General features: G+C 43.6%; 1 protein-coding gene across 1 annotated transcript; it reads right to left on the reverse strand.

Moving 5' to 3' along the window:
• Positions 1-65: 65 nt before the first annotated feature.
• Positions 66-25753, reverse strand: LOC121565106 (succinate dehydrogenase [ubiquinone] cytochrome b small subunit B, mitochondrial). The gene is made up of 4 exons (XM_041875983.1): positions 25648-25753; positions 24376-24486; positions 22247-22397; positions 66-1488 (listed from the first exon to the last, which is right to left on the reverse strand). The coding sequence occupies exons 1-4, from the start codon at positions 25694-25696 to the stop codon at positions 1323-1325; spliced, it is 477 nt and encodes a 158-aa protein (XP_041731917.1). The 5' UTR covers positions 25697-25753; the 3' UTR covers positions 66-1322.

Below are 25753 nucleotides of genomic sequence, written 5' to 3' on the forward strand. Positions count from 1 at the left end.
ACAATCTGACCGAACGGATTGGTGATGTATTAATCGACGAGACCTAATAAACAGACAAAACACAGTTGAATTTCCAAAGCCATTTAAGCTTTTAGACATTTATATACGAGTAATATGAGGACAAAGACCTATACCTTTCTTAGATATTTAACACGGACAACTCCTACTTGTTTCTGCCGACACTCCCAACAGTACAAAAATAAAGCTCTGCCATTTTGACCAAGTGCGTGCACCCTCTGTGTTGACTTGACTTCATATGATGCCAGCTGTACTTGTTGATGCTTAGAAGCTGTTCATACATACACTTGATCAGATAAATGGAAAGTTAAATTCCTGCCAACAAAATAATCCAGTGTACAATGTTAAATACTCAAGCAAGAGTATGATGCCAGGCACAGCTAAGAAAGTAAATATGCACATTATTCCAAACCAGGATATTGTCATAGGATATTATTGACTGATAACTTACACAGGGCTGGTACAGGAGGAAGCGCAATGGTGTACAGATCAGTATGGCTACTCTTCTACATGCTCAACCTGGGATGTGCTCAGTGAGGTGAAATGTTCAGAACGTTGCAGTTAGACATTTAATGAATAGAGCTGCGGTGAAGCCGTTTCCACATGACAAATCATATCAGTTCTACAAAATGCATATCTATCTGAACGTTCTATAACGTCGCACCCCTTCTGAACAGACCACTGAATTCAAGAACAGTATGGCTATGGGGTTTAAATACTGCCAGTATAAACCCAAATACACCCATTTGCTCGTCAATCAAACCAGACCAGCAAGTTCAAACAGACTAAATGTGTGGCACTAAGCTGACTGCAATGGTCTTGAAGGGCACTAGCTGGTATTTAGACTGGTGACGGACAGGAAACATACCACAATCATCCCACAAATAAGAATGCAATGTCTACATAATAAATTCAGTTAGTCCAGAAGAGATGAGAAGTAATTTGCCATACTGGATCTGAAATTCAGGTAAAATATATGTAAATCACTGTCGATACTTCCTCAGATAATAAGCATTACACAAGTGTTTGTATTATTAGCAGTTTGTTAACATAAATCAACAGGAGCAGATCATTAACATGCCAACACAAACCTCCAGAACGTGCAAAAAAAAAAGTAAATTTCTTTCCCCATCCCCCAAAAAGCCTGACTCAACATGAATTACAACACTTGTGAATCACAGTAATATTGTGAAATTATATATTTATAGAAATGTACATATAATCCCTTGAATGTTTACAATCATACCAGAACAAGATGGCTGATGTCCCAGTGCCCACGCCACCCATCCCAAACCTCAATCCATTCATTTGCTCCATAAGAGGGCCACCGCTTTGCAAATGCCTACATCGTTGTAGTTGAAGTAGCAGAGACCGGCAAAGGTGACAGTCGACAACAGGAAGAGGCCTGCGTTGGCCATCTTGATCTTCGGTTCTCCGTGGACGTAGTCCGTTAAGACTTGTCCAATCCCCCTGGAGAGAGAAGACAATACAAGAAATGTATGAGACTGCTTAAAACCACAATATTACGTAATAGCCAGTGATGTAGTGCAAGAAAAAACATTTATATATATATATATATATATATATATATATATATATAGTGCTATGAAAAAGTATTTGCCCCCTTTCAAATTTTCTCTACTTTTGCATTTTTGTGATACTGAATTATCAGATCTTCAACCAAAACCTAATATTAGATAAAGGGAACATAAGTGAACAAATAACAATTACATATTTATTGAATGAACAAAGTTATGCAACACCCAATTCCGCTGTGTGAAAAAGTAATTGCCCCCTTACACTCAATAACTGGTTGTGCCAGCTGTGGAATGCAGAGTTTGGTTTTCGCTAGGCATTACTAGAACTATGTCGTCCAAAAAGTTATACTTTTGAATCTGTCAAAGTCCAGACCTAATCCCAATTGAGATGTTGTGGCAGGACTTGAAACGAGCAGTTCATGCTTGAAAACCCACACGTCACTGAGTTAAAGCAGTTCTGCATGGAAGAGTGGGCCAAAATTCCTCTACAGCAATGTGAGAGACTGATCAACAACTACGATCAACAACTACAAGAAGCATTTGGTTGGAGTCATTGCAGCTAAAGGTGGCACAACCAGTTATTGAGTGTAAGGGGGCAATTACTTTGTTTATGAAATAAAAGAAATACATATGTAATTGTTGTGTTATTTGTTCACTTATGTTCCCTTTATCTAATATTAGGTTTTGGTTGAAGATCAGATAACATTCAGTATCACAAATATGCAAAAGTAGAGAAAATTAGAAAGGGGGCAAATACTTTTTCATAGCATTGTATATATATATATATACATATATATATACATATATACACACACACACACACAGTGGGGAAAAAATGTATTTAGTCAGCCACCAATTGTGCAAGTTCTCCCACTTAAAAAGATGAGGCCTGTAATTTTCATCATAGGTACACGTCAACTATGACAGACAAATTGAGATTTTGTTTTTCTCCAGAAAATCACATTGTAGGATTTTTAATGAATTTATTTGCAAATTATGGTGGAAAATAAGTATTTGGTCACCTACAAACAAGCAAGATTTCTGGCTCTCACAGACCTGTAACTTCTTCTTTAAGAGGCTCCTCTGTCCTCCACTCGTTACCTGTATTAATGGCACCTGTTTGAACTTGTTATCAGTATAAAAGACACCTGTCCACAACCTCAAACAGTCACACTCCAAACTCCACTATGGCCAAGACAAAAGAGCTGTCAAAGGACACCAGAAACAAAATTGTAGACCTGCACCAGGCTGGGAAGACTGAATCTGCAATAGGTAAGCAGCTTGGTTTGAAGAAATCAACTGTGGGAGCAATTATTAGGAAATGGAAGACATACAAGACCACTGATAATCTCCCTCGATCTGGGGCTCCACGCAAGATCTCACCCCGTGGGGTCAAAATGATCACAAGAACGGTGAGCAAAAATCCCAGAACCACACGGGGGGACCTAGTGAATGACCTGCAGAGAGCTGGGACCAAAGTAACAAAGCCTACCATCAGTAACACACTACGCCGCCAGGGACTCAAATCCTGCAGTGCCAGCCGTGTCCCCCTGCTTAAGCCAGTACATGTCCAGGCCCGTCTGAAGTTTGCTAGAGTGCATTTGGATGATCCAGAAGAGGATTGGGAGAATGTCATATGGTTAGATGAAACCGAAATAGAACTTTTTGGTAAAAACTCAACTCGTCGTGTTTGGAGGACAAAGAATGCTGAGTTGCATCCAAAGAACACCATACCTACTGTGAAGCATGGGGGTGGAAACATCATGCTTTGGGGCTGTTTTTCTGCAAAGGGACCAGGACGACTGATCCGTGTAAAGGAAAGAATGAATGGGGCCATGTATCGTGAGATTTTGAGTGAAAACCTCCTTCCATCAGCAAGGGCATTGAAGATGAAACGTGGCTGGGTCTTTCAGCATGACAATGATCCCAAACACACCGCCCGGGCAACGAAGGAGTGGCTTCGTAAGAAGCATTTCAAGGTCCTGGAGTGGCCTAGCCAGTCTCCAGATCTCAACCCCATAGAAAATCTTTGAAGGGGAGTTGAAAGTCTGTGTTGCCCAGCGACAGCCCCAAAACATCACTGCTCTAGAGGAGATCTGCATGGAGGAATGGGCCAAAATACCAGCAACAGTGTGTGAAAACCTTGTGAAGACTTACAGAAAACGTTTGACCTGTGTCATTGCCAACAAAGGGTATATAACAAAGTATTGAGAAACTTTTGTTATTGACCAAATACTTATTTTCCACCATAATTTGCAAATAAATTCATTAAAAATCCTACAATGTGATTTTCTGGATTTTTTTCCTCATTTTGTCTGTCATAGTTGACGTGTACCTATGATGAAAATTACAGGCCTCTCTCATCTTTTTAAGTGGGAGAACTTGCACAATTGGTGGCTGACTAAATACTTTTTTCCCCCACTGTACTTACACTGCTCAAAAAAATTAAGGGAACACTTAAACAACACATCCTAGATCTGAATGAATGAAATCATCTTAATTACTTTTTTTTTTACATAGTTGAATGTGCTGACAACAAAATCACACAAAAATTATCAATGGAAATCAAATGTATCAACCCATGGAGGTCTGGATTTGGAGTCACCCTCAAAATTAAAGTGGAAAACCACACTACAGGCTGATCCAACTTTGATGTAATGTCCTTAAAACAAGTCAAAATTAGGCTCAGTAGTGTGTGTGGCCTCCACGTGCCTGTATGACCTCCCTACAACGCCTGGGCATGCTCCTGATGAGGTGGCGGATGGTCTCCTGAGGGATCTCCTCCCAGACCTGGACTAAAGCATCCGCCAACTCCTGGACAGTCTGTGGTGCAACGTGGCGTTGGTGGATGGAGCGAGACATGATGTCCCAGATGTGCTCAATTGGATTCAGGTCTGGGGAACGGGCGGGCCAGTCCATAGCATCAATGCCTTCCTCTTGCAGGAACTGCTGACACACTCCAGCCACATGAGGTCTTGCATTATGAGGAACCCAGGGCCAATCGCACCAGCATATGGTCTTACAAGGGGTCTGAGGATCTCATCTCGGTACCTAATGGCAGTCAGGCTACCTCTGGCGAGCACATGGAGGGCTATGCGGCCCCCCAAAGAAATGCCACCCCACACCATGACTGACCCTCCGCCAAACCGGTCATGCTGGAGAATGTTGCAGGCAGCAGAACGTTCTCCACGGCGTCTCCAGACTCTGTCACGTCTGTCACATGTGCTCAGTGTGAACCTGCTTTCATCTGTGAAGAGCACAGGGCGCCAGTGGCGAATTTGCCAATCTTGGTGTTCTCTGGCAAATGCCAAACGTCCTTCACGGTGTTGGGCTGTAAGCACACCCCCCACCTGTGGACGTCGGGCCCTCATACCACCCTCATGGAGTCTGTTTCTGACCGTTTGAGCAGACACATGCACATTTGTGGCCTGCTGGAGGTCATTTTGCAGGGCTCTGGCAGTGCTCCTCCTGCTCCTCCTTGCACAAAGGCGGAGGTAGCAGTCCTGCTGCTGGGTTGTTGCCCTCCTACGGCCTCCTCCACGTCTCCTGATGTACTGGCCTGTCTCCTGGTAGCGCCTCCATGCTCTGGACACTACGCTGACAGACACAGCAAACCTTCTTGCCACAGCTCGCATTGATGTGCCATCCTGGACGAGCTGCACTACCTGAGCCACTTGTGTGGGTTGTAGACTCCGTCTCATGCTACCACTAGAGTGAAAGCACTGCCAGCATTCAAAAGTGACCAAAACATCAGCCAGGAAGCATAGGAACTGAGAAGTGGTCTGTGGTCACCACCTGCAGAACCACTTCTTTATTGGGGGTGTCTTGCTAATTGCCTATCATTTCCACCTGTTGTCTATTCCATTTGCACAACAGCATGTGAAATGTATTGTCAATCAGTGTTGCTTTCTAAGTGGACAGTTTGATTTCACAGAAGTGTGATTGACTTGGAGTTACATTGTGTTGTTTAAGTGTTCCCTTTATTTTTTTGAGCAGTATATATATAAATATACACACATACATACAGTGGGGCATCAATGATCATGAGGAAGGTGAGGGACCAGCCCAGAACTACACGGCAGGACCTGGTCAATGACCTGAAGAGAGCTGGGACCACAGTCTCAAAGAAAACCATTAGTAACACACTACGCCGTCATGGATTAAAATCCTGCAGCGCACGCAAGGTACCCCTGCTCAAGCAAGCGCATGTCCAGACCCGTCTGAAGTTTGCCAATGACCATCTGGATGATCCAGAGGAGGAATGGGAGAAGGTCATGTGGTCTGATGAGACAAAAATAGAGCTTTTTGGTCTAAACTCCACTCGCCGTGTTTGGAGGAAGAAGGATGAGTACAACCCCAAGAACACCATCCCAACCGTGAAGCATGGAGGTGGAAACATCATTCTTTGGGGATGCTTTTCTGCAAAGGGGACAGGACGACTGCACCGTATTGAGGGGAGGATGGATGGGGCCATGTATCGCGAGATCTTGGCCAACAACCTCCTTCCCTCAGTAAGAGCATTGAAGATGGGTCGTGGCTGGGTCTTTCAGCATGACAACAACCCGAAACACACAGCCAAGGCAACTAAGGAGTGGCTCCGTAAGAAGCATCTCAAGGTCCTGGAGTGGCCTAGCCAGTCTCCAGACCTGAACCCAATAGAACATCTTTGGAGGGAGCTGAAAGTCCGTACTGCCCAGCGACAGCCCCAAAACCTGAAGGATCTGGAGAAGGTCTGTATGGAGGAGTGGGCCAAAATCCCTGCTGCAGTGTGTGCAAACCTGGTCAAGACCTACAGGAAACGTATGATCTTTGTAATTGCAAACAAAGGTTTCTGTACCAAATATTAAGTTCTGCTTTTCTGATGTATCAAATACTTATGTCATGCAATAAAATGCAAATTAATTACTTAAAAATCATACAGTGTGATTTTCTGGATTTTTGTTTTAGATTCCGTCTCTCACAGTTGAAGTGTACCCATGATAAAAATTACAGACCTCTACATGCTTTGTAAGTAGGAAAACCTGCAAAATCGGCAGTGTATCAAATACTTGTTCTCCCCACTGTATATACATACACATATACATACATTTATGTATATACAGTGGGGAAAAAAAGTATTTAGTCAGCCACCAATTGTGCAAGTTCTCCGACGTAAAAAGATGAGAGAGGCCTGTAATTTTCATCATAGGTACACGTCAACTATGACAGACAATTTGAGAGAAAAAAAAATCCAGAAAATCACATTGTAGGATTTTTAATGAATTTATTTGCAAATTATGGTGGAAAATAAGTATTTGGTCACCTACAAACAAGCAAGATTTCTGGCTCTCACAGACCTGTAACTTCTTCTTTAAGAGAATCCTCTGTCCTCCACTCGTTACCTGTATTAATGGCACCTGTTTGAACTTGTTATCAGTATAAAAGACACCTGTCCACAACCTCAAACAGTCACACTCCAAACTCCACTATGGCCAAGACCAAAGAGCTGTCAAAGGACACCAGAAACAAAATTGTAGACCTACACCAGGCTGGGAAGACTGAATCTGCAATTGGTAAGCAGCTTGGTTTGAAGAAATCAACTGTGGGAGCAATTATTAGGAAATGGAAGACATACAAGACCACTGATAATCTCCCTCGATCTGGGGCTCCACGAAAGATCTCACCCCGTGGGGTCAAAATGATCACAAGAACGGTGAGCAAAAATCCCAGAACCACACGGGGGGACCTAGTGAATGACCTGCAGAGAGCTGGGACCAAAGTAACAAAGCCTACCATCAGTAACACACTACGCCGCCAGGGACTGAAATCCTGCAGTGCCAGACGTGTCCCCCTGCTTAAGCCAGTACATGTCCAGGCCCGTCTGAAGTTTGCTAGAGTGCATTTGGATGATCCAGAAGAGGATTGGGAGAATGTCATATGGTCAGATGAAACCAAAATAGAACTTTTTGGTAAAAACTCAACTCGTCGTGTTTGGAGGACAAAGAATGCTGAGTTGCATCCAAAGAACACCATATCTACTGTGAAGCATGGGGGTGGAAACATCATGCTTTGGGGCTGTTTTTCTGCAAAGGGACCAGGACGACTGATCCGTGTAAAGGAAAGAATGAATGGGGCCATGTATCGTGAGATTTTGAGTGAAAACCTCCTTCCATACGCAAGGGCATTGAAGATGAAACGTGGCGGGGTCTTTCAGCAAGACAATGATCCCAAACACACCGCCCGGGCAACGAAGGAGTGGCTTCGTAAGAAGCATTTCAAGGTCCTGGAGTGGCCTAGCCAGTCTCCAGATCTCAACCCCATAGAAAATCTTTGGAGGGAGTTGAAAGTCCGTGTTGCCCAGCGACAGCCCCAAAACATCACTGCTCTAGAGGAGATCTGCATGGAGGAATGGGCCAAAATACCAGCAACAGTGTGTGAAAACCTTGTGAATACTTACAGAAAATGTTTGACCTGTGTCATTGCCAACAAAGGGTATATAACAAAGTATTGAGAAACTTTTGTTATTGACCAAATACTTATTTTCCACCATAATTTGCAAATACATTTATTAAAAATCCTACAATGTGATATTCTGGATTTTTTTTGGTCATTTTGTCTGTCATAGTTGACGAGTACCTATGATGAAAATTACAGGCCTCTCTCATCTTTTTAAGTGGGAGAACTTGTACAATTGGTGGCTGACTAAATACTTTTTTTCCCCACTGTACATACACATATACATACATTTATGTATACATATACACACACACATATACATATACACACATATACATATACACACACACACGTATAAATATACACATACATATATGTATACATATACATAAGTGTAGCTCAGTTGGTAGAGCATGGCGTTTGCAACGCCAGGGTTGTGGGTTCGATTCCCACGGGGGGCCAGTATGAAAAATGAAGAAATGTATGCACTCACTACCTAACTGTAAGTCGCTCTGGATAAGAGCGTCTGCTAAATGCTAAATGACTAAAATGTAAAAATATATACACACACACAGTGAGGGAAAAAAGTATTTGATCCCCTGATGATTTTGTACGTTTGCCCACTGACAAAGAAATGATCAGTCTATAATTGTAATGGTAGGTTTATTTGAACAGTGAGAGACAGAATAACAACAACAAAATCCAGAAAAATGCATGTCAAAAATGTTTTAAATTGATTTGCATTTTAATGAGGGAAATAAGTATTTGACCCCCTCTCAATCAGAAAGATTTCTGGCTCCCAGGTGTGTTTTATACAGGTAACGAGCTGAGATTAGGAGCACACTCTTAAAGGGAGTGCTCCTAATCTCAGCTTGTTACCTGTATAAAAGACACCTGTCCACAGAAGCAATCAATCAGATTCCAAACTCTCCACCTATGGCCAAGACCAAAGAGCTCTCCAAGGATATCAGGGACAAGATTGTAGACCTACACAAGGCTGGAATGGGCTACAAGACCATCGCCAAGCAGCTTGGTGAGAAGGTGACAACAGTTGGTGCGATTATTCGCAAATAGAAGAAACACAAAATAACTGTCAATCTCCCTCGGCCTGGGGCTCCATGCAAGATCTCACCTCGTGGAGTTGCAATGATCATGAGAACGGTGAGGAATCAGCCCAGAACTACACGGGAGGATCTTGTCAATGATCTCAAGGCAGCTGGGACCATAGCCACCAAGAAAACAATTGCTAACACACTAAGCCGTGAAGGACTGAAATCCTGCAGTGGCCGCAAGGTCCCCCTGCTCAAGAAAGCACATATACAGGCCCATCTGAAGTTTGCCAATGAACATCTGAATGATTCAGAGGAGAACTGGGTGAAAGTGTTGTGGTCAGATGAGACCAAAATCGAGCTCTTTGGCATCAACTCAACTCGCCGTGTTTGTAGGAGGAGGAATGCTGCCTATGACCCCAAGAACACCATCCTCAACGTCAAACATGGAGGTGGAAACATTATGCTTTGGGGGTGTTTTTCTGCTATGGGGACAGGACAACTTCACCGCATCCAAGGGACAATGGACGGGGCCATGTACCGTCAAATCTTGGGTGAGAACCTCCTTCCTTCAGCCAGGGCATTGAAAATGGGTCGTGGATGGTTATTCCAGCATGACAATGACCCAAAACACACAGCCAAGGCAACAAAGGAGTGGCTCAAGAAGAAGCACATTAAGGTCCTGGAGTGGCCTAGCGTGTCTCCAGACCTTAATCCCATAGAAAATCTGTGGAGGGAGCTGAAGGTTCGAGTTGCCAAATGTCAGCCTCGAAACCTTAATGACTTGGAGAAGATCTGCAAAGAGGAGTGGGACAAAATCCTTCCTGAGATGTGTGCAAACCTGGTGGCCAACTACAAGAAACGTCTGACCTCTGATTGCCAACAAGGGTTTTGCCACCAAGTACTAAGTCATGTTTTGCAGAGGGGTCAAATACTTATTTCCCTCATTAAAATGCAAATCAATTTCTAACATTTTTGAGATACGTTTTTCTGGATTTCTTTGTTGTTATTCTGTCTCTCACTGTTCAAATAAACCTACCATTAAAATTATAGACTGATTATGTCTTTGTCAGTGGGCAAATGTACAAAATCAGCAGGGGATGAAATACTTTGCTGATTTTGTACGTTTGCCCACTGACAAAGAAATGATCAGTCTATAATTTGGCAAGTCGGTTAGGACATCTACTTTGTGCATGACACAAGTCATTTTTCCAACAATTGTTTACAGACAGATTATTTCACTGTATCACAATTCCAGTGGGTCAGAAGTTTACAAACACTAAGTTGACTGTGCCTTTAAACAGCTTGGAAAATTCCAGAAAATGATGTCATGGCTTTAGAAGCTTCTGATAGGCTAATTGACATCATTTGAGTCAATTGGAGGTGTACCTGTGGATGTATGTCAAGGCCTACCTTCAAACTCAGTGACTCTTTGCTTGAAATCATGGGAACATCAAAAGAAATCAGCCAAGACCTCAGAAAAAGAATTGTAGACCTCCACAAGTCTGGTTCATCCTTGGGAGGAATTTTAAAATGCCTGAAGGTACCACGTTCATCTGTACAAACAATAGTACGCAAGTAAAAACACCATGGGACCACACAGCCGTCATACCGCTCAGGAAGGAGATGCGTTCTGTCTCCTAGAGATTAATGTACTTTGGTGCGAAAAGTGCAAATCAATCCCAGAACAACAGCAAAGGACCTTGTGAAGATGCTGGAGGAAACAGGTACAAAAGTATCTACATTGCTCAAAAAAATAAAGGGAACACTTAAACAACACAATGTAACTCCAAGTCAATCACACTTCTGTGAAATCAAACTGTCCACTTAGGAAGCAACACTGATTGACAATACATTTCACATGCTGTTGTGCAAATGGAATAGACAACAGATGGAAATTATAGGCAATTAGCAAGACACCCCCAATAAAGGAGTGGTTTTGCATGTGGTGACCACAGACCCCTTCTCAGTTCCTATGCTTCCTGGCTGATGTTTTGGTCACTTTTGAATGCTGGCGGTGCTTCCACTCTAGTGGTAGCATGAGACGGAGTCTACAACCCACACAAGTGGCTCAGGTAGTGCAGCTCATTCAGGATGGCACATCAATGCGAGCTGTGGCAAGAAGGTTTGCTGTGTCTGTCAGCGTAGTGTCCAGAGCATGGAGGCGCTACCAGGAGACAGGCCAGTAAATCAGGAGACGTGGAGGAGGCCGTAGGAGGGCAACAACCCAGCAGCAGGACTGCTACCTCCGCCTTTGTGCAAGGAGGAGCACTGCCAGAGCCCTGCAAAATGACCTCCAGCAGGCCACAAATGTGCATGTGTCTGCTCAAACGGTCAGAAACAGACTCCATGAGGGTGGTATGAGGGCCCGACGTCCACAGGTGGGGGTTGTGCTTACAGCCCAACACCGTGCAGGACATTTGGCATTTGCCAGAGAACACCAAGATTAGCAAATTCACCACAGGCGCCCTGTGCTCTTCACAGATGAAAGCAGGTTCACACTGAGCACGTGACAGACGTGACAGAGTCTGGAGACGCCGTGGAGAACGTTCTGCTGCCTGCAACATCCTCCAGCATGACCGGTTTGGCAGTGGGTCAGTCATGGTGTGGGGTGGCATTTCTTTGGGGGGCCGCACAGCCCTCCATGTGCTCGCCAGAGGTAGCCTGACTGCCATTAGGTACTGAGATGAGATCCTCAGACCCCTTGTGAGACCATATGCTGGTGCGGTTGGCCCTGGGTTCCTCCTAATGCAAGACAATGCTAGACCTCATGTGGCTGGGGTATGTCAGCAGTTCCTGCAAGAGGAAGGCATTGATGCTATGGACCGCCCGTTCCCCAGACCTGAATCCAATTGAGCACATCTGGGACATCATGTCTCGCTCCATCCACCAACGCCACGTTGCACCACAGACTGTCCAGGAGTTGGCGGATGCTTTAGTCCAGGTCTGGGAGGAGATCCCTCAGGAGACCATCCGCCACCTCATCAGGAGCATGCCCAGGCGTTGTAGGGAGGTCATACAGGCACGTGGAGGCCACACACACTACTGAGCCTAATTTTGACTTGTTTTAAGGACATTACATCAAAGTTGGATCAGCCTGTAGTGTGGTTTTCCACTTTAATTTTGAGGGTGACTCCAAATCCAGACCTCCATGGGTTGATACATTTGATTTCCATTGATAATTTTTGTGTGATTTTGTTGTCAGCACATTCAACTATGTAAAAACAAAAGTATTTAATAAGATTATTTCAATAATTCAGATCTAGGATGTGTTATTTTAGTGTTCCCTTTATTTTTTTGAGCAGTGTATATCCACAGTAAAACGAGTCCTATATCGACATAACCTGAAAGGCCACTCAGCAAGGAAGACGACACAACTCCAAAACCGCCATAAAAAAAGCCAGACTACGGCTTGCAACTGCACATGGGGACAAAGATCGTACTTTTTGGAGAAAGGTCCTCTGGTCTGATGAAACAAAAATTGAACTGTTTGGCCATAATGACCATCGTTATGTTTGGAGGAAAAAGGGGGATGCTTGCAAGCCGAAGAACACCATCCCAACCATGAAGCACGGGGGTGGCAGCATCATGCTGTGGGGTTGCTTTGCTGCAGGAGGGACTGGTGCAATTCACAAAATAGATGGCATCATGAGGAAGGAAAATGATGTGGATATATTGAAGCAACATCTCAAGACATCAGTCAGGAAGTTAAAGCTTGGTCGCAAATGGGTCTTCCAAATGGACAATGACCCCAAGCATACTTCCAAAGTTGTGACAAAATGGCTTAAGGACAACAAAGTCAAGGTATTGGAGTGGCCATCACAAAGCCCTGACCTCAATCCTATAGAACATTTGTGGGCAGAACTGAAAAAGCGTGTGCAAGCAAGGAGGCCTACAAACCTGACTCAGTTACACCAGCTCTGTCAGGAGGAATGGGCCAAAATTCACCCAACTTATTGTGGGAGGCTTGTGGAAGGCTACCCGAAACGTTTGACCCAAGTTAAACAATTTAAAGGCAATGCTACCAAATACTAATTGAGTGTATGTAAACTTCTGACCCACTGGGAATGTGATGAAAGAAGTAAAAGCTTAAATAAATCATTCTCTATTATTCTGACATTTCATATTCTTAAAATAAAGTGGTGATCCTAACTGACTTAAGACAGGGAATTTTTACTAGGATTAAATGTCAGGAATTGTGAAAAACTGAGTTTAAATGTATTTGGCTAAGGTGTATGTAAACTTCCGACTTCAACTGTATACACACTTCATGAGCAAATGTCAGGTCTGCTGAGCGCGAATTTAAACGTTGTGAAAATTCTGTGCAACTTCCAGCACGCGTTTACTGTGAACACAGGCTGTAACTGCTTTAAGTTACAGTTTTAACTACAGTGACTATTTGATCATAATATAGGCCTACCAGACTGGCCTACCATCAAAAACATTGGAGAAAATATTCCATAACATTTGAAAATGGAAATATCTGTTATATAATTCAGCCTACAGTAGCAGCCAATGTGTGGTGTTCAATGTCAGCCTACATTCCATGAGACTTTTGAAACAAACATGCAGGGCTTGACATTAACCTCTTTATCCACTTGTCCTTCAGACAAGGAGTTGACTGAAAATGTTGTTTTGTTGTTTGACGCAAGAAAACACTTTACAAACAAAATATTATTCACATACCATTATTTTAGAGAATCAGACAAATTATGCTACCCTCTGCCTACTTAGCTTATTCAAGCCTGTTTTAAAATACAACACTGCCCCTTTAAGACCAAAATAAAGCTGTTTACCTGACTCGCTTTTCAAATATGTCTAGAAATGTACACATTTTGTGCTCGTAGGAAGCAATCACTCCCCTATTGCTGACTACAAATTATCTATAATTGGGCTAATAACTCACTAACTAGCAAAGGATATGAACAAAATGTGCACACGGGGCTACATGCAGCTCTCGCTTTGATCTCAAAACAAGCACTACTACTCACAGTCTATTTCAAAGTAAATGGCACAGATCCATATATGGCAATGGGCTATTTGCATATAGGCCTACTGCAGCTCTAATTGTTTATGCCGCAGCGGTCTGTGTAGAGTACGGGCTGAGTAGAGGGTGTCAATGCAATAGAATCCTACTCCGATGCGTTCTGCCTACAACAAAATATCTTGAATAGTTCGTTTTGTTTCGGTATGTTGCATTGAAAGTGGCTAATATTGCGTTGATTCAATCACAATTTCCACAGTAAAGGGAAACGTTGATAGTGTTAACAGGGAAAACTCTAGAACAGTGGTCACCAACCTTTGAGTCAAGATCACTTTGAGTCAAAATGCAAGCCAAGATCTACCGCTGAGATTATTTTTTAACAGGACTTAAAAAATGTAAGCCTATGCAACATTAACCAATTAAAAACATTACTGTAGCAATGAAGTTTGTGCAGTAAGTTATAGGCCCAATACATTATCACCACATATGGCTTTGCTTGAATTGCTCTGCCAATGCATTGTTCTTCGGGCCATTTTCTACAGAATTATATGGGGGGGGGGGAGGAAATGGAGGTAGGCTATATGATCACACCGGTAATAGATCAGTTGTTTTATTACTTGTGAGGCACAGCTGAGTGAGCATACATTTAAATAATTTGCTTTTTATTTTTATTTTACTAGGCTGATGGTGGCTGCATCTGATGGTCAGTCTCAGCGGAGGGAGAGAGCAGCAGACTGAGGCTCCACCTTTCAACATCACTCCGCTCTCCATTTCCTCCACTGACACTGACCAAAGCTACACGGTCTTCAAGCCAATAACGAAACTCGAGTTACACCGCATTATTTCTGCCTCGTGCACAAATTCATGTTGTTACTCCTATGATTATAAAAAGACCCAAGCCGCTATTAACAACAACAATGCAAGCCTATAGATACACTTTCCTACTCATTCATTACTGCTGCAGTGCTTGTTGTAGCGCTGAGTGGAAATAGGAAGAGCGCGCATTTCATGGCTTATAAAAAAGTGTTGAATACAAAGTGTTATCAGTGCTGAGTAAGAACTTAAACATGAACTCACTCATAAAAACAGCAGCTCTTTGAAATATTTGTTGACAGTCTCTCTCTAGTCATGGTTTTAAATGTTTTTAAATCTCACAGTAACAACTTTGCTGTAGCTTTCTTTTATGCCTGCTACGTTACTGCAGACACGGTAATCTGAGCCATCCGATTGGCCAGCGGTAGGCCGATCGTGCACTTGATTTGCTCTCCGGGCCTGCCTGGAAGGCAGTGTTTGTCCTTCAGACACATGAGATGGAGGCTGAAATCAGTTGCACCTACTGCCAACAGCCTGAGACCAAAAAAAAGACAAAAAAGAACACAAGGCTTTACCTTTGGGCTTTTTACAGAAATGTTTGGAGATCGACTAGGAATGCCTTGGAGATCGACCAGTCGATCGCAATCGACCGGTTGGTGACCACTACTCTAGAAAGTTGAGTGAAGTTTAATCTCGTGCTTCTCTCTGTGGGCTGATATTTATTCTGCATGCAGTCCCGGGGGAGCTGCGCAGCAGTCTCGGGCTACTGAGCACAGCTTAGAGGGAACATTGGCGTTAACCCTCCACTACACCACTGGTTATAGCCATCCATAGTCATGATGGGACATAGTCCGGATTTCATAATCATGATGGGACATAGTCCTGACTTCATAATCATGATGGGACATAGTCCTCCTGACTTTATTGGCTTCCCAAGGGTAATGTTTGGGAGAGGGAAGTGGACAAATGCATAATCTCAATGGCTGAAGACCCACTAAGACCTTGAGGAACACATCAATAGCTCAAGGAACCATCGTGTGACCTTAGGCTATTCTTTGTTTAGACTACAGGGTGGGGTGTCTTGCCCTGTTTATGTAGCCCATGTGAAATGGCTAGCTAGTCAGCGGTGCGCGCTAGTAGCGTTCAATCAATGACGTCGCTCTGAGACCTAGAAATAGTAGTTTCCCTTGCTCTGTAAGGGCTGCGGCTTTTGTGGAGCGACAGGTAACGATGCTTCGTGGGTGATTGTTGTTGTGTTCAGAGGGTCCCTGGTTCGAGCCCAGGTTGGGGCAAGGAGAGGGACGGAAGCAATACCATTACATTGAGAACATTTACATTTACGTCATTTAGCAGACGCTCTTATCCAGTGCATAATTTATTTTTTATTTTTATACTGGCCCCCCGTGGGAATCGAGCCCACAACCCTGGCGTTGCAAGCGCCATGCTCTACCAACTGAGCTACACGGGACTGTAGCTCAGAACAAACAGAACTGGAAGCATTAAGGGATTACATTTTTGAATGGTGCCTAAAGAGATAAGCCAATCTTATTTACATAGCAGTGGCCTTGGAGGACTGAGAGCTTCATAGGCTTGCTCATAGTGTTCCTCAGTTAACTGGACAATGGTGGTATTTGATGACTCCACTTCAAATAGCGGCACTCACACATTAGCCTTAGCAAGTAAGGCAAAGTTAAATGGTACTGATCTTCTGGAACATATGTGAGCGCAGTTTAAAAAATTGCTTCATTATTGTCCTAGACACTTAACAAAAGTAGCACAAAAGGAAAAGCCATGGTGTATTACACATGACCAGCATTCTTAAGCGTCATTTTATTTTATTTTTAATTTCACCTTTATTTAACCAGGTAAGCCAGTTGAGAACATGTTCTCATTTACAACAGCGACCTGGCCAAGATAAAGCAAAACAATGCGATAAAAACAACAACGCAGAGTTACATATGGGGTAAAACAAAACATAAAGTCAAAAATACAACAGAAATATATATATACAGTGTGTGCAAATGTAGCAAGTTATGGAGGTAAGGCAATAAATAGGCCATAGTGCAAAATAGTTACAATTAGTATTAACACTGGAATGATAGATGTGCAAGAGATTATGTGCAAATAGAGATACTGGGGTTCAAATTAGCAAAATAAATAACAATATGGGGATGAGGTAGTTGGGTGGGCTAATTTCAGATGGGCTGTGTACAGGTGCAGTGATCGGTAAGGTTCTCTGACAACTGATGCTTAAAGTTAGTGAGGGAGATAAGAGTCCCCAGCTTCAGAGATTTTTGCAATTCGTTCCAGTCGTTGGCAGCAGAGAACTAGAAGGAATGGCGGCCAAAGGAGGTGTTGGCTTTGGGGATGACCAGTGAGATATACCTGCTGGAATGCATACTACGGGTGGGTGTTGCTATGGTGACCAATGAGCTAAGATAAGGCAGGGATTTGCCTAGCAGTGATTTATAGATGGCCTGGAGCCAGTGGGTTTGGCGACGAATATGTAGTGAGGACCAGCCAACAAGAGCGTACAGGTCACAGTGGTGGGTAGTATATGGGGCTTTGGTGACAAAACGGATGGCACTGTGATAGACTACATCCAATTTGCTGAGTAGAGTGTTGGAGGCTATTTTGTAAATGACATCGCCGAAGTCAAGGATCGGTAGAATAGTCAGTTTTACGAGGGCATGTTTGGCAGCATGAGTGAAGGAGGCTTTGTTGCGAAATAGGAAGTTGATTCTAGATCTAACTTTTGATTGGAGATGAGTCTGGAAGGAGAGTTTACAGTCCAACCAGACACCTAGGTATTTGTAGTTGTCCACATACTCTAGGTCAGACCCGTCGAGAGTAGTGATTCTAGTCGGGTGGGTGGGTGTCAGCAGCGTTCGATTGAAGAGCATGCATTTAGTTTTACTAGTGTTTAAGAGCAGTTGGAGGCTACTGAAGGAGTGTTGTATGGCATTGAAGCTCGTTTGGAGGTTTGTTAACACAGTGTCCAATGAAGGGCCAGATGTATACAAAATGGTGTCGTCTGCGTAGAGGTAGATCTGAGTCACCAGCAGCAAGAGCGACATCATTGATATACACGGAGAAAAGAGTCGGCCCAAGAATTGAACCCTGTGGCACCCCCATAGAGACTGCCAGAGGTCCAGACAACAGGCACTCCGATTTGACACATTGAACTCTATCTGAGAAGTAGTTGGTGAACCAGGCGAGGCAGTCATTTGAGAAACCAAGGCTATTTAGTCTGCCAATAAGAATGCGGTGGTTGACAGAGTCGAAAGCCTTGGCCAGGTCGATGAAGACGGCCGCACAGTACTGTCTATTATCGATTGCGGTTATAATATCGTTTAGGACCTTGAGCGTGGCTGAGGTGCACCCATGACCAGCTCGGAAACCAGATTGCATAGCGGAGAAGGTACGGTGGGATTTGAAATGGTCGGTGATCTGTTTGTTAACTTGGCTTTCAAAAACTTTCGAAAGGCAGGGCAGGATGGATATAGGTCTGTAACAGTTTGGATCTAGAGTGTCACACCCTTTGAAGAGGGGGATGACCGCGGCAGCTTTCCAATCTCTGGGGATCTCAGACGTTACGAAAGAGAGGTTGAACAGGCTAGTAATAGGGGTTGCGACAATTTCGGCTGCTAATTTTAGAAAGAAAGGGTCCAGATTATCTAGCCCAGATGATTTGTAGCTCTTTCAGAACATCAGCTGTCTGAATTTGTGTGAAGGAGAAGCGGGGGGGCATGGGCAAGTTGCAGCGGAGGGTGCAGAGCTGGTGGCCGGGGTAGTGGTAGCCAGGTGGAAAGTATGGCCAGCCGTAGCAAAATGCTTGTTGAAATTCGATTATTGTAGATTTATCGGTGGTGATAGTGTTTCCTAGCCTCAGTGCAGTGGGCAGCTGGGAGGAAGTGCTCTTATTCTCCATGGACTTTACAGTGTCCCAAAAGTTTTTGGAGTTAGTGCTACAGGATGCAAATTTCTGTTTGAAAAAGTTAGCTTTTGCTTTCCTAACTGCTTGTGTATATTGGTTCCTAACTTCCCTGAAAAGTTGCATATCGCGGGGGCTATATTTGTTATATGTTTTTGTGCTGGTCAAGGGCAGTCAAGTCTGAGGAGAACCAGGGGCTATATTTGTTCTTAATTTTTTGAATGGGGCGTGTTTATTTAAGATTGAGAGGAAATTACTTTTAAAGAACAACCAGGCATCCTCTACTGATGGAATGAGATCAATTAGGAAGGACTGCTCGCTAAAGTGTTTTAGGAAGCGTTTGACAGTGATGAGGGGTGGTTGTTTGACCGCGGACCCGTTACGGACGCAGGCAATAAGGCAGTGATCGCTGAGATCCTTGTTGAAGACAGCGGAGGTGTATTTAGAGGGTAAGTTAGTCAGGATGATATCTATGAGGGTACCCATGTTTACGGATTTAGGGTTGTACCTGGTAGGTTTGTTGATCATTTGTGTGAGATTGAGGGCATCTAGTTTGGATTGTAGGATGGCCAGGGTGTTAAGCATATCCCAATTTAGGTCACCAAGCAGTACGAACTCTGAGGATAAATGGGGGGCAATCAATTCACATATGGTGTCCAGGGCACAGCTGGGGGCTGAGGGGGGTCTGTAGCAAGCGGCAACAGTGAGAGACATTTCTGGAAAGGTGGATTTTTAGAAGTAGAAGCTCAAACTGTTTGGGCACAGACCTGGATAGTATGATGGAGCTCTGCAGGCTCTCTCTACAGTAGATTGTAACTCCACCCCCTTTGCCAGTTCTATCTAGACGGAAAATGTTGTAGTTGGGGATGGAAGTTTCAGAGTTTTTGGTGGCCTTCCTAAGCCAGGATTCAGAAACTGCTAGAACATCAGGGTTGACGGAGTGTGCTAACGCAGTGAATAACTCAAACTTAGGAAGGAGGCTTCTGATATTAACGTGCAGAAAACCAAGGCTTTTACGGTTACAGAAGTCAACAAATGATAGCGCCTGGGGAGTAGGAGTGATACTGAGGGGCGGCAGGGCCTGGGTTAGCCTCTACATCACCAGAGGAGGACTAGAATAAGGATACAGCTAAAGGCTTTAAGAACTGGTCTTCTAGTGCGTTGGGTACAGAGAATAAAGGGGGCAGATTTCCGGGCGTTGTAGAAAAGATTCAGGGCATTATGTACAGACAAGGATATGGAAGGATATGAGTAGAGTGGAGGTAAACCTAAGCGTTGGGTAACAATGAAAGAGATAGCATCACTGGAGGCACCGATTGAGCCGGTCTCGGCGTGTATGGGGGGTGGAACAAAGGAACTATTTGAGGCAGTTTGAGAGGGACTTGGGGTTCTACAGTGAAATTGTATAATAAGAACTAACTGGAACACCAATAGGCAAGGCATATTGACATGGGAGAGAGGCATAAAGCAATCACAGGTGTTATTAGAGAGAGCTAAGACAACAACTGGTAATGGCGATAAAGTTTGGGCTGAGGCTAAACAGATTAAACAGGACAGGGTACTGTGTAAAGGAACAGTCCAGCAGGCATCAGCTGTGCAGCTGAGTGATCATAAGGTCCAGTGAACAGCAATATGTGAGTCCGAGAGCAGTTCAAATTGGTGCTTCAGCACAGCGAGCAGGAAGCACGGTTGTAGTTTGCGTGTGCTAGCGGGCCGGGGCTAGCAGATGGATCTTCATGGTCGTCGCAACGGGAAGCCTGTTGAAACCACAGACTATTACGTCGGCAGACCAGTCGTGATGGATCGACAGGGCTCCGTGTCGACTCTAGGAGGTCCCGTCCGGTTGACAGAGAGGTAGATAGCCGGGAGATGTGCCTGCCTCAAGGCTAGCTCAAGGCTGATTAGTCAACAACAACGTTAATTTGGTTGCAGCTAGCTAGTTGCGATTATCCTGTGTTAATGGTCCAGTGATTCAGTGATTCCGGCAGAAAATCCGATAGGTTCTGGGTCGATAACTTGCTGTGCAGACAGTGCAGACTGGCCGATAATAGTCCAGGCTAGAGCTGGCTGGTAGGTAGTGCAGGCCACGGACAATGGAGAAAAGCCGCTAACGGTGGCTAATAGAAAGTAGCTAGTTAGCTGGCTACTCCCGTCCGGTAGACAGAGAGGTAGATAGCCGGGGCTAGCTCAAGGCTCAAGACTAACTGGTGCTACGGGGGCAGTGGTGATTAGCCTACAGCAACATCCATTCAGTTGCGGCTAGCTAGATCCGGTGTTATGGTCCAGTGATTCAGTTATTCTGGCAGAAAATCCGATGTTCTGGGTGAAAACCGCTAACGGCGGCTAATAGCAAGTAGCTAGTTAGCTGGCTGGATAGTTTCAACTGGAGATTCTAGATAAAAGGTGAGTAAATAATAGAATCCGTTCCGCATTGAGTGAGGCGGATTGCAGGAAAGTATATTTAGTAGAAGGATGAAAAGTGTGATAGGGAAATATATACGTAAAATACAAAATAAATACATAAAAACTGCTATTTACATGGACACACAAGAGAACTTGATGTTTAAAATATATATATATATATATATATATATATATATATATATGAGCGTGCATTTCAACTCCTCAGCGACAAGTTTGACAACTGGGAATTAGCTGGTTTTCATTAGAGGGACATGCCTTGAGGATATCCAACACTAAAACCTAAGGTGTATTAACACCACACATGACTAGGATTTGTACTTTAAACCTGCCACTTTCATTTAGTCAGTAGTATAGCAATGGCATAGTGCCCCAGGGCAACATTTAGCCCACCTCTTCAAAAATCTAAAAGCTCTCGTAAATGAAAGCAAAATAAATACTAAGAACAAAACTGTTTTTGCATGAGCAGAAATGTAGTGGACATAGACTTGGTTGGTTATCCCAACCACTTGCCTACTCTATTCTATTCACCATTGTCCTTCATAAAAGCTTCTGACTGTAGTCACAACACAAGTAATTTTTTCAAGCTGAAAAACTACGGTTTGAGTTTATTCGGAACATGTACAACAATTTTAGTCCGGAAATGATAGTTTTAGTGTAAATATTTACATTTAGGTAATTTAGCAGACACTCTTATCCAGAGCAACTTACAGTTAGTGAGTGCATACATTATTTTTGTATTACTGGCCCCCCGTGGGAATCAAACCCACAACCCTGGCGTTGCAAACGCCTTGCTCTACCAACTGAGCTACATCCCTGCCGGCCATTCCCTCCCCTCCCCTGGACTACGCTGGGCCAATTGTGCGCCGCCTCATGGGTCTCCCGGTCGCGGCCGGCTATGACAGAGCCTGAATTCGAACCAGGATCTCTAGTGGCAGTGCCTTAGACCAATGCGCCACTTGGGAGACATTTAACCAGAATAAGGAAGTGAGACCACCTGGCCAGTGCTATTTAAACCAATGAACAATTTTTTGAGGGGAAACTCTTGTCTTACCAGTGGCCATGCAGGGTGAGGGCAGCAGCCAGCGAGTAGTCAACAGCAGGTCCGGGGAAGTAGTAGGCAGCAGGCCCCATGGCCAGCAGCAGTACGCTCACCACACGCTCTCCTGTCCAATGCAGGGAGGCAGCTTTGGACCCAGAGCCGGCTGCAAAAGAGCAAATAGCAAAACATTCAATCATACATCCACATGCAGACAAACCTCTTGTGGAGAGAGGGGGATAATCATTTAAAGACTCATCATTGAAAACAGTGTATTTACATGTATTTTATAACTCTTTAGCCAGAGAGATTTATAGTAGGCCGGACATGTTTTTAGCACATAGAAGCAATTACGTTTGTCTATTAGCCTACGGATTTGTGTTGTTGCGTTTAACAATTGTCCCAGTCAGTTTGTAACTGAGGATTTTATCTTTGAGGTTCTACTATACACACCAGCTCCAGTGGAGGCTGCTGAGGGGAGGACGGCTCATAATAATGGCCGGAACGGAGCAAATGGAATGGCATCAAACACATGGAAACCATGTGTATGATGTATTTGATACCATTCCACTGATTCCGCTCCAGCCATTACCACAAGCCTGTCCCCCCCAATTAAAGGTGCCACCAACCTCCAGTGGCCAGCTCTCATAAGTTGTTGCTTAGGTTCTCAAGTTTCATGGTTCACTAGATATCACAGTTCAAACATCATGCCATGTGTTGCCTAACCTTGTTCTGAGAAAATAATGGATGTTAATGTTCTAAAAGACAATATAGTACCTCTCAAACGGAGTGCCATGACCCACTAACCTACTTTTCATCTGTCAGTGAACCTGTTGAAAATGTCACTGGCCTGCCACTTGGGGAACTAATTACAGTGCATTCGGAAAGTATTCAGACCACTTCCCTTTTCCACATTTTGTTACGTTACTGCCTTATTCTGAAATTGATTAAATAAATTAAAAACTCATCAATCTACACACAATACCCCATAATGACAAAGCGAAAACAGGTTTAGACATTTTTGCTAATTTATTACAAATAAAAGAGAAATATCTTATTTACATAGGTATTCAGACCCTTTGCTATGAGACTCGAAATTGAGCTCAGGTGCATCCTGTTTCCATTGATTATTCTTGATGTTTCTACAACTTGATTGGAGTCCACCTGTGGTAAATTCAATTGATTGGACATGATTTGTAAAGGCACACACCTGTCTATATAAGGTCCCACAGTTTAAAGTGCATGTCAGAGCAAAAACCAAGCCATGAGGTCGAAGGAATTGTCCGTAGAGCTCCGAGACAGGATTGCGTCGAGGCACAGATCTGGGGAAAGGTACCAAAAAATGTCTGCAGCATTGAAGGTCTCCAAGAACACAGTGGCCTCCATCATTCTTAAATGGAAGAAGTTTGGAACCACCAAGACTCTTCCTAAAGCTGGCCGCTCGGCCAAACTTCAGGACAAGTCTCTGAATGTCCTTGAGTGGCCCAGCCAGAGCCCGGACTTGAACCCAATCGAACATCTCTGGAGAGCCCTGAAAATAGCTGTGCAGCGACACTCCCCATCCAACCTGACAGAGCTTGAGAAGAATGGGAGAAACTCCCAAAATACAGGTGTGCCAAGCTTGTAGCGTCATACCCAAGAAGACTTGAGGCTGTAATCGCTGCCAAAGGTGCTTCAGCAAAGTACTGGGTAAAGGGTCTGAATATTTATGTAAATATGATGTGGAAAAAGTCAAGGGGTCTGAATACTTTCCGAATGGACTGTATGTATCAACCACACAAACAACATGCCAGTGGGGACGTCATTAACCGGCTCCCTGCCAATAAATTACTTAACCCCCTCTCTCAAATCTGTCTTGCATGATACAGTTCAGTATACAAGAGCAAGAAAATACTTGAATCCCCTTAGGTGTAGGGCTGTAGGCTCTAATACTCATAATATAGGCCTACCACTATCACCTTACATAAGAAGCCTAGCCTGAACATTGATTACTTTAAGGAGTCATACAAATCAAACATAATGGCCACAGTGTTCTGGTAGGACTGGTATTAATCTTGGGCAAAACATATAGCCCATTATTATTTGAGTGCTACAGGTAAACTGTAGGCTATCAGCAAAGCTCTTATATCGTGGAAACAACAAACCATAGAGAGATGAGGATCCATGAATCCTAGCTGTCAATGGGTAGGGCTGGTCTTGGTCCTTTTGCTGTGCCACCAGGGGTCGTGCGAGGAGAAAGCTACGATAAAACAGAGCTGTGGGGAGAAGACGAGAAATCAGTGTCATGAACTATATCACAATATTTCAACTAAATCACAATATTTACAGTTCAATTATAAGGAGGCTATAAAATAAGGCAAAGCAACAACAACAAAAACAATAAGGGTTAGGCTATACTGTAATGTAGTCAGTTGTTCACACATGGCTCAGTTCCAAAATGTGAATATTATTACACATAGGCCTCTATAAATCAGAGTCTTTCTTTCCTCAAACTGTAAGGAGTATCATGAATAAACCATTCCATTTGTTATGTGATTGTCGTCAATCAGGGGTAGCCTATCTGGTGTATACGTTTTTTAGAGTAACTTGTTTGTGTGCATCTTGTATCTTGGTAGTTGTTAAAAGTAGTATAAGTACAACTAGAGGTCACATAAGGTAATGGCAGATATTCAAGGAACTGAAGTATAGGAAGCCAAAGACCATATAGGAGTATGGATTAATTGGATTCATGCCACAGTATGTGGGATTGATAGGGGAAGAATAGCCAAAAATGTATATAGAATATTTTGAAACGTGGATAGATTATGTTGAGATGGCCTTAATTCCTACCAAGCATGAGGCCTAAAACTGATATGAAGAGTTTAGAATCGAGGTTGATAATTTTAGCTGCTTCAAGCTACTTTACGAGATGCGTAAACAGATCCGATTCAATGCAGTGACGCCAAGTAACCCAGGTAGCTTAGTGGGTAAGAGCGTTGTGCCAGTAACCGAAAGGTCGCTGGTTCTAATCCCCGAGCCGACTAGGTGAAAAATCTGTCGATGTGCCCTTAAGCAAGGCACTTAACCCTAATTGCTCCTGTAAGTCGCTCTGGATAAGAGCGTCTGCTAAATGACGTAAATGTAACGTAAATGTAATGTCAGTGACAGCTCTCGCAGGAAGCCTAGCGGTTAAGAGCGTTGGGTCAGTAACCAAACGATCGCTGGTTCGAATCCCCGAACCGACAAGGTGAAGTTACTATGAACTTGAAAAGTCGTTGCCTTGCTCATCCATCAGCTAACATTCGTTAGCTGGCTAGCTACTAGCAAATTACAATATGTACAACGTTACTTTGGACAAAAATCTGTAATGATCAAGTACAACGATATGAAATACACATTTTTGGAATTAACAGAAAGTTACACACAAAGACACCTACGTTTGACACCTTTGTGGCAGACAGAACTTATCCTGACGATGGCCGCCATGACAATTAACCAACCAAGGTCACACAATTTACCCGGATGTAGTTGCTGTTTTGTCAC

Source organism: Coregonus clupeaformis, chromosome 5, assembly GCF_020615455.1.
Source record: "Coregonus clupeaformis isolate EN_2021a chromosome 5, ASM2061545v1, whole genome shotgun sequence".
Lineage (NCBI taxonomy): Eukaryota > Metazoa > Chordata > Actinopteri > Salmoniformes > Salmonidae > Coregonus > Coregonus clupeaformis.

Excerpts from the sequence above, each read along its gene's own strand:
- LOC121565106 (XM_041875983.1), bottom strand. The coding sequence starts at position 25,696 with ATGGCGGCCATCGTCAGGATAAGTTCTGTCTGCCACAAAGGTGTCAAA. Across the intron at positions 24,487-25,647 it reads CTGCCACAAAGGTGTCAAAC|CTCTGTTTTATCGTAGCTTT; the intron begins GTAGGTGTCTTT and ends TTCTCCCCACAG. Across the intron at positions 1,489-22,246 it reads CTCACCCTGCATGGCCACTG|GGGGATTGGACAAGTCTTAA; the intron begins GTAAGACAAGAG and ends TTCTCTCTCCAG.